At 48.4% G+C, this 9515-nt stretch overlaps 1 protein-coding gene across 7 annotated transcripts in view; it reads left to right on the top strand.

Annotated features, from left to right (window-relative positions):
• The first annotated feature begins 382 nt into the window (after positions 1-382).
• The window catches only part of IQSEC1 (IQ motif and Sec7 domain ArfGEF 1), a 317278-nt gene continuing 308145 nt past the window's right edge, over positions 383-9515 (top strand). For 5 of the 7 annotated variants that reach the window (XM_031555538.2, XM_031555537.2, XM_085236053.1 and 2 more), the window contains exon 1: positions 4840-5371. In XM_031555538.2, the coding sequence (XP_031411398.1) occupies positions 5106-5371 (266 nt within the window). In that variant the 5' untranslated portion in view covers positions 4840-5105. Of the gene's footprint in view, positions 451-4839; positions 5372-9515 lie in introns of those variants that run through there. The other 2 variants (XM_085236057.1, XM_085236054.1) reach the window with 1 other exon arrangement.

The raw sequence follows: 9515 nt of genomic DNA, 5'->3' as shown, positions 1-9515 counted from the left end.
AAGGCAACTTGGTCAGATTTTCAAGAGATTATTGCCGGAAAAATATGTGGTAGGAAAAGGTGTAAAGAAGCTCAGTGCTTGAAAGAAGTCAGACATACTGGTAATAAGATGTCATTTTTAAAAGTGGGTTACACCTGAGCTGGGGAGGGAACAGAACAAGTCTGAGACACCACAGTTCCTAAGAGAGTTCAACTCTTTAATGCTGCACTTTTTCTTTTTTTTTTTTAATAGTTAATCAGTACCTTAGAGTCAGACAGCAGTCCCATAGCAAACATTTGGCCTACTGGGACAACGCTACAAGTCAGCAGTGTAATTTCTATTGCCTTCTTTCTCCAGGGAGCCTGGAGCATGCAGCAAACAGGCTACAAACAACGCTGATTTTTCTCACATCACTCAGATGATTTCCCACTGTCAGCCCACAGCGCATGAACAAGAACTTCAGGCTATGTGGTGAGTATGCCGTTGTGTGATAAGAAACGTATATGTCCTGTGTTATTAGGACAAATGAAAAAAGGGTAGACATTAGGGGCATGGTGGGAACGAGGTCTGGACCTACATTTAAAATATAACAGCTCTACAAACACTGATATGATGTTAAATCTCCAAATACAACACAGGAAAAACAAGGAAGGAGAGAGGGAAGTGACACAGTGAAATAAGTGAACAAGAAAGAAGCAGTATCCAATAGAATTTTTTAAGAGAGATCGAAGAGACAGTTAAGATCATGTGCAAATAACTGCATGACTTCTGGGTCCGTGTTTTTTGTATTACACTGGCCTAATTAATTTCACATAAAAATATATTTGAAATGCTTTTTGCTGGAAATATCTTACTTTGAAGAAATTGTTATCTGGCTTTGTGTTCACTGATCACAGTGGTATGGTTTAGCCATACCAAAAAACTTTTGAAATAATAACAACATAGCTTAATTTTAACACAGTACAATAAGCCTGAAACTGACAAAACGTTTAATTTAGACATAGCAAGTGCCAATAAGAACCAGATTTTTTAAAGTGGATAGGCAAACAAATGTACCTGTTCTAAGACAGATGGAGGACATTAAGCCAGGCACCTTTAAGTTCTGCAGGCGAGGTTCTTTTTGAACTGCAGTCAGACTTTGGACCAGACGCTGGCACTAATGGTCCAACAGTCACAAATTGTGCTCTGCAGGGTATCAATTCACTAGGCAGTAAGACCTGAGACAGTCTAAAATTATGATCATCTTACGGATTCTCTGAAGTGGGATGGGATATTTATTTATTGCTAATAATAAATCAGTAAGAGGATTCTACTTACTGAATGAACAACATTTCCTTTAATATTAAAATATTCCTTGACACTTTCTCTGGCAAAAATTAACCATGTATTATTTACCTTATAAAATTAGACAGTCTAATATCAGATGCTAGCAATTAATAAAAACACTATTTTGGTAATTTCCTACTCAAAAAGGTTAGGCTTGATACCACTTAATTTTCTGAGCAAATCTGAACAAGTTGGATCTGTTTTTATAATCTGTCTCACGGATAGAAATGGAACTGATTTTATGAATATGCTTGTTTTCTAAGTTTACATTCTTTTTGCTAATTTATGAAGTGTGATAAAACATGCATGTATTTGGAGGCTCACAGAAACAATCCCATTGGACACAGAGTACTCCATTCTCTTTGTCAAGCAACATGCAAAACACACCAGTAACATGACCCAGAAAAAGCCAGGTGCCAGTCCAAAGATGTCTCTGAGGATTACTGTACATATTTTTCAGTCTAACCTACAGTTTCCTGGTAGAACATATCCAGTAGGTTTGATTCTTTCTACATTATTTATGGGAAAGCCTAAGTACTTGGGCTACTTGTGATGGCTTGAACCAGTGATGGAGCCCCTGGTGGGAAGGCAGGGCCAACCCAGGGAAGCTCAGGTGTATGCAGTGCAATGCAATGCAATGCATCTGAGTGACCAGAAAGGGTGGAGCCAGGATCCACCTCTTCCCATACCTCATTTAAGGGTTGGCAGTAGAGGCAAGAGTGTCTTGTTGGAGGTCCTTGCATATCTAAGGCTTTCTAAAGGTAAGCAGCTTCTTTCCCTTATTTCTGAGTCCAAAGTGCTGTTGGATTTGAACAAATCTTTGCTTTCTGTGTTCTGGAATCTTGCTGCTCTGCTGTCATTGTTAAACTGTCCATTGTGTTGCACAGGTGAAGTTCATTAATTTGTTGTTACTGAGCTCCTGAGAAGAGGAAAATCTAGTGGTATCCTCTCAAAAAAAAACCCGCTAAAATCAACCAAAATGAGCCAGACAGAAAAAAATCCAGAAGATGAAACTAGACACTTTACAAGTTACATAGCTTGCTCTGAAAGTAATGCTCCCTATTTATTTCTGTGTAAGCTACCATAGACGTAAATAGAACAATAATGCTATTTGATAGAGCAGATTATCAGGTAAAAAAAAAACAACACAGCACTATCTTTCAACATAGTTATCACCATAAACTCTGCACTTTTGTCAGTGCAAGAGCCTGCATGCCATGTTTGTAAATATCTGCGCTAGCATAGGCAACCTACTGTGATCACTGCTGAATTGTACCAGCCACCACCTCACTGTGCCAACATCCAGTTTGGTCTTTATAAATGATCAAAAAGTATGGATGAGTGACCATAGGTGCCATCTTTTTCCACATGGAGAAATTCAGTCAGGCCTCTTTGCTTCATAGGCACTTCCACATCAGATGCCATTTTGTCACTGTCCTCTGCTGCCATCTGTCACATGGCAACAAAATGTGATGGAATGCTGATGGGAAGGTTTAACCTATACCGCCATATTACCAACATCTACCTCTCACATAGTTGGTTAAAATAATAAAATAGGAGGCATTACTTCAAGACCGTCCCTTGTATTATTACTCAGCTCATCTAGCAAGACTGTGACTGAACAAGATACAGTTATGCCATATGGGAACTGAGGTATTTGCTTAAGTCTGTAAAAGAAAGTAATTTTAAATGGCCCATGCCTCTTTAGCAGTTTCCCATGAACTCAGGGTTACCTACCCAAGATCTTTTTGAAAGACAAGCTATTGTACTTACTGCTGCACACTTCAGCATTCCTTTTTGTGAAGTGCTTTATAAGCTGCTTGTGTACATTGAGTTCTTAGTGTCTTACTTTGCATTTTATTTTGCATATAAAAATAAGTTCTCTTGCACTACTTATTTACACCTGATAAGTATCCTGGTTTGCACAAAGAAAATGATGCAGGGTGCCTCAGTGAGATGTTATGATAAGCATTTCCTTCCAAAATGAGCAGGCCATTCTTCAGTTACATTCTGTAGAAGTAATTACTCATACATCCAATAATTCTGGTGAGATTTATCAAAAAGAAGCTTGGCTTCTTAAAAGAGTAGCTAAAGACTTTTCTGTGAATTTGCAGTCCCCAGCAGGAGTGTAATTAGCCCTTTGTGCTTCAGTCATGTTGATAGAGACAGCAGGCCTTGGTTTGCAGCACATATGGCCAGAACAAAAGTAACAGTTCTGGGGATAACTTCTTTCTACCTCAAGAGCAGAACACAGGTGGAAATGGCTAGATGGATCTCCTCAGCTCTTCAGTAAGCTGTTGGGGTAGGGACTGTGACAAATATCTTCTTCTAGAATTCCATTCCAAGAACTTCAGCCCCTCCCTCCTAGGAGGGATGAGGAGAGCCCAGTCTCCAACCTCCCAGTAGGCTGCTGTGATTTCCCCCACTCCTTCAGCCTGCTGCACCAGCTGTACTCCCAAAGCAACACATCCTGGCTATGCTAGGAGGGCTGACTTTCCGAGAGAGTACCAGTGCCATTTTGACAGCAGCAACAACTGCTGTGAGGAAATCATACCAATTGGAAGCTTGAAAACTTTAAAGGTGGAGAAAAGAGAAAACAAGAAAAATATTAAGGAGATAAGGAGAGGAAGGGGGGAGAAAAGCACTTATTCATCTTATCATCTTCCTGCAATATCTCCTTCTGTTTCCCTTTCCTATTCCCTGTTTTCTTAAGGGTTCCCATCTGTGCATGCGTGGATGATATAGGACCCCAATCTCAGCAACTTTTCTTGGCCTGATGCAACCTTAACGGGAAGCAGCATCTCACCGACAGAGGTCTCAGATGTCGGGGCTGCTGACGGAAAGGCAGCGGTCTCTGCTACGCAGCGGTCAGCACGAGTGTGACTCCGAGAGTAGTGCTGGAGAGCTCCCGGCTCTCAGGGAGCCGGCACCACGATGCCACTTCCGCAATAAATGTGCCAAGGAAAATCTTTGCTCTTACATCAGGTCTCGCAGAGCAGATTCCCCGCTTGGCTGCCCTGCCACCCCGCGCTTCTTCCCGAGCCCAGGGGGCAGAGCTGGGCCGTAGAGCAGGGTGGAACGGGCTAAAAGCTCCCCTGCCCGCGCCGTTCCCGGAGCTCTTCCCCCACCGAGCTCCGACATCGAGCCCCCCCAACGCAGGGACGGGTGGCGGCGCCCACGGAAGGCTGCAGCGGGCCGCCCAGAGATGCGCCCCTCCGCGGAGCCGCTCAGCCGCCGGCCCCCCGCAGGAGGCAGCTCGGCTACTTAAAGCGCATCTCCGACAGCGGCGGCCCCCGCGGCTGAGGCGGGCGGGCGGCGGGCTGAGGCGCGAGAGCGACAGGAGCCGGCGCGGAGCCGCAGCGCCGAGCGGATTTGTGGGCTTCCATGCCCGGCTGCGAGCTCCGCGGGGGCGCGGGCGCTGCCAGGCGACGGGCTGACCCGGCTGCGGCTCCGGCGGGGCGGGACAGCGCCCGTGCGCCAGCGGCGGCGGGGCTCCGCGCAGCTCCGGCGGTGGCTCCCGCCGGCGGCTCGGTGTCCGCGGTCCCCGCCGGCTCTGCCCTCGCTCGGTAGCGGGAAGCCGAATGCCAGCAATGGCGGCTCGGACTAGGAGCCGCTGCGCGCCGCTCCTACGCTCGCCTGGGCAGCGACTGCTCTAGGAGGGGAAGAGCGGAGCTGGCAGGGGGGCTGGTTTCCGGCGGGTTATTTATTTCTTCCCTCTCGCTTAAGTTCCCGGCGGAGCGGGCTGGTCGGCACCTGCGCCCCCCACCTGCTTCTCCGAGGGTGAGAGGTGTGGGGAGGCCATGGAGAGCCCGGCGGAGAACCCTAGCAAGGCGGCGGAGTACCTGAAGGAGCTGAACAAGATTATTGAGACGCAGCAGGAGCTGCTGGAGAAGCAGAAGCGGAGGATAGACGAGCTAGAGCAGCAAGTGGCCAAGTTGTACCATGAAAATGCCTGTCTCCAGGATGAGCATCACCGGCACCTGGCCACATGCAGGCTCCAGCAGGGCGTCCCCCCCACGTACCCGGGGGTGCTGAGCGCCATCCAGGAAAACGCAAAGCACGAAAAGTAAGCGGCTCCCGGGTTTGCGTGCCCTTTTCGAGGAGGGTGTTTCTCTGGTGGGGCTTTCCTTCTCGTTCGTCTCCTGCCTTCGGTTTCTTAAGGCCATCCCGCGTACAAGCTCTGAGAAGAGCGCAACTCCCCTCCAGCGTGCGCCTAGGAGGGAGCCCTGGGCGGCTCGGCTCAGCGGGCAGCTCGCCGCGAAGGAGGGGGTCCTCGCCAGGCAGGGGCGGCCTCAGCCCGGTCCCCCGGCTCCTCTCCCATCTGGATGCCAGCGCTTCACCGGCGCTCCGGTCAGGATTCCGAGGAGAGCTTCTCCCCAGGGTCTGAGCTGCGGCAGCACGCCCGGGGCTCCCCCAAGCAGGTTTCTCTGCCTGCTGCGCCTGTAGCTTTCTCTACGGCTATCTCCGCCGCCGGTGCCCCGGCAGCCCCGCGCGCTTCTAGGGATGCCCCGGGCACTCTATCTTCGCAGCGCTAACGGGGCGCTGAGAGAAACGGGGCGAGCCCACCCTTCTCCCTAGGGCCTGTTCCCGGCCGTTCCAGCATCGGCGCCCCTCGGGAAGCCGCTGCCCCCCGGGGGTACGGGCGGGAGCCCCCGGAACCGCCCGCGCTCCCCGGGCGGGTGGTGCCGGCTCTCCGCCGGCCGGGCACGGGTCCGCCGCTCCTCCCAGCGCTCCGGGCAGCGCGCAGCGGCCGCGCTCTCGCCGCTAACGAAAGTGACCCAGAGAATGGGTCAGCAGACCCTGGCAGCTCGCCACAGCGCGAACTGACTCATCCAAACGCGGGCTCGCCGCTTTCAGAGACACGTTTGTTCCAAATCTTTGCGTCTACTTGCAGACTCAATAATCTGTAATTAATCGTGGCTCCTTTACGGTGTGCAGAAAGCTGCTTAATTGTGCGCGATTCTTAGTAACAGAAATTCGAGAATGGCAATAACTGAAGTCGGAGCGTTTACCCGCCTCGTTTCTACTGACGGACAAGTAATTTAAGACTTAGCTTTACTTGAATTGAGTGGGAAAAGCATGCATCGTATTAAGAGCCCACTTCACTGCTCTGCTACAGCACAAAGAGCTACTTGTGCTCTGGTACACTCGAGTTCCCCGTGTTTACAAATAAGCTCTCGGGCTCAGGCCGGGGTTGTGCCGGAGCCGCCCCGCAGCGCTGCGCGCCCTCTCCCGGCTTCCACCGCCGCGCCGGACCGGCCCCGCTGCCCCCCGAGTCCGCCCGTCCGCTGCGCCGAGGGGTGAGGTGCGGCTCCTCGGGGAGATGCCCTACTCGGGGCCTCTCGTCTGCTTTCCGCCGCTGCCCGAGGTAGGCTGGGCACGGAACGCGGCTCGGCTGCCCGCAGGCATCCTTTAGGAGGCCCGGCCGGGAGGGTGCCCCTCGGAGAGCCCGGGAACTGCTCCCAAGCCCGCGTGTGCCCTTCCCGGGCCTGTTATGATCTGGGAGGAAGTGTCGCTGCGTAGTCTCGAAATTGCGGTGCTCTGAACTCTTGTTTTCTTACTGTACTGCTGGGGGAGTTGAAGGAAATGGGGAAAGGGTCGCTGGTCACCCACTGCCCCTTCTTCGTGCTCCTGTTCCCAAATGCCTTTCACCCCCTCGATGTGACGGAGAGGGGAGGAAGCAACCCCACCCCCAGCTCCCTCCCTGCTGTCTGTGCTAACAGCGCGGGGTGTTCTAGCAGTGCCGGAGTGGTCCTTTCAGACTTCTTTTTCGTAGAGATGTCTGCAGGCAAGCTAAGCAAATAGCTCCTTAAACATGCTGGAGAGCATATGCTGTCGTTTAACAACCAGTCCTCATTATAAGCAGGAAGAGCTATTTCCAGGAAATACATATGGAGTACAAATTTACAGAACATAAATTCATGGAAATGTACAGAAAGTATTTACCCAAATCCTACCCCATGCACTCATTCCCAGTACTGAGGGTTTCCCGTGGCCGTGCAGTTAGTACAAGATGTCAGCTCAGCTATCTGGTCCCATTTGTCTCTCGCAAACGACATTACTAAAATTGTACAAATGGCTTGCCTTGTTTGATAACATCTCATCTCCACCAGCCCAAGACTCATTTGCAGAGCCCTTTTTGGGCAGGCAGCTCTGAGGACTTGAAGGCTTTTAAGTCTCTTAAGTGGATTTGATGCTGGGATCAGAATTAATCTGGGATATTTATGGCAGAGATGTATCACTGTGAGGCATACCCTGCGGGGCTTAGTGGGGAAGCTGGGAGACAGCCCGCTGTGTCTGGTCCTGGGCTCTTTGGCCTATGTGTACATCCAGGGGAGTCAGATCTTCAGAGCCTCTTTCACATAAAAAATCCTGTCCCCTCTTTCCCCTGATTTGTCATCTTACCTCTTTATTTTTTATGGAATTAGCCTGGGCCCCTCTCCAGGTCACCATGCATCATCGCTGTATAGGGGGATCACAGCTGTGGGCTCCCCAGCTGCGTGGTTTGGGACTGTGACAGTAGCTGCTGTGGCTCCAACTATCTGGGAGCAGGTGCAACAAGCCAGCTTCAGATCAGTTTAATGTTCAGATGCAGAAACTGGAGGAAGTCTCTAAATCAGAAGACAGAACATGCCCTTGTTTTAAGGCATTCTTCCAGTCCTGCAGTTACTTTTGCTTTCTGAAAGCTTAACCTGAAGGTTATGGCCATCTGTAGCTTCCCATTCAAGGAGGAAAAATCTCCGTTTCTTCAGAGTTAAATGTTATGTGCACCTTGCATATATTTAATTCGGGAATAAGGATCCCTTCTCTGCAGAAGTTCTGTAACAGTTCAATATCAAATGTGGATAGTGCTTGTTTTGGATATCTACAGTGTCAGGATGAAGGCAGCTTGTGAGATGCTGTGTCCTCTTGTTCCCTCATGTACAGACCCATCTTCAACCCCAGTGCAGCAGGGCTGCTTTGTGCCCAGGTGCTGGCAGTGATTAGTGCTTCAAAACTGGAAACCTTTGTAAAGGAAACTGGGATTCTCTTTGCCAAATGCTTCACAAAATCAGTACTTTTAGGAAGAAATTCATGCTTCTGTGAAGTCATCTATAGAATTTGTACCTTAGGGCTTAAGGAGCTTTTCCTTAAAAGTTTCGAACTCCTGTCTTCAGAGTTCAACCTGTGTAAAGCAGGTGTTGCTCACTGACACTGCAGTATCAAGACAGTGTCACATTACCAAATGGTAGCTTACTTGCAATAGCATAGAAGTGTTATACAAGCCCTGAAACTTTCAATTTATATCAGTACGAAAAATATAGCTGAAGTCTGATTAAATAATTTGGAGAAGTTGGCAGATTGGTAGGAACTTTTTACTTTGATCTTATGGAGGAGGAATTGCTGTGTTCTGTTACTGTTAGTGAGCACAGTGATGGATTTCTGCAAGAAAAAAAGAGTCCAAAAAAGAAAGTAAAAGTAGTCAGTTGTCCCAACAAAAAAAGAGCCAGAGTAGAAAGGATGTCTCTGTAGTGCAGGTTGCTGAGTGCAGAAGGCAGGTACACGGGATGGGTTAGTAGTGCACTCACTGTCTTGCAAGGAGGACAGTGTACCAAAAAAAGTTTGGGTGGTGTTTCACTTAATTTTGTACTAATTTGCTGAGTGTGAATCAAACTTAAAATCTACAAGTATAATTGAGGATAATTAGTTGATTGCAAAGCTTTGTTAAATGCAGTGAATCATCATGTTAAGTATAACAGTAGATATTTAACTAATTAAGTTGTATAAGCCTAACTTGCAATTAGTTCATTTCATTTAATATTTGATAAAACACCACAAACTTCTAAAATTCAGATGCTCAGTGTAAGGAAGAAATGTTCAATACACCAACTTTTGTAGAGCACCTCCTAATGTAAATATGGGAAACCAGCCGGCATGTTTCCAGCTTGGGGAGTGATGTTTTTGCTAAATCTTACCAAGGTAAATTCTTTCCTGCTTTTTACCGTGAGAAATCTCTTTTTGTTTGGGGAGGAGGTATAGAAGGAATTGTCTGTTAAGGTGGAACAATCTCAGAGCTCTGTTATTTGCAGCTCAGTCTAAATTCTGTACCTGTCCTGACTGATTTATTTTTAAATGAATTTAAAACTGGCTTTGTTCTCTTGGGAGAAAAAGTCACAGTCAAGCATTACGAAGTCTCCAGCATCTAGAAGACGCTCTCAATCTGAGCTGAG

The sequence above is a fragment of the Meleagris gallopavo genome, chromosome 14 (genome assembly GCF_905368555.1).
Source record: "Meleagris gallopavo chromosome 14, MGAL_WU_HG_1.1, whole genome shotgun sequence".
Lineage (NCBI taxonomy): Eukaryota > Metazoa > Chordata > Aves > Galliformes > Phasianidae > Meleagris > Meleagris gallopavo.
This window is presented reverse-complemented; position numbering and strand designations above follow the sequence as displayed.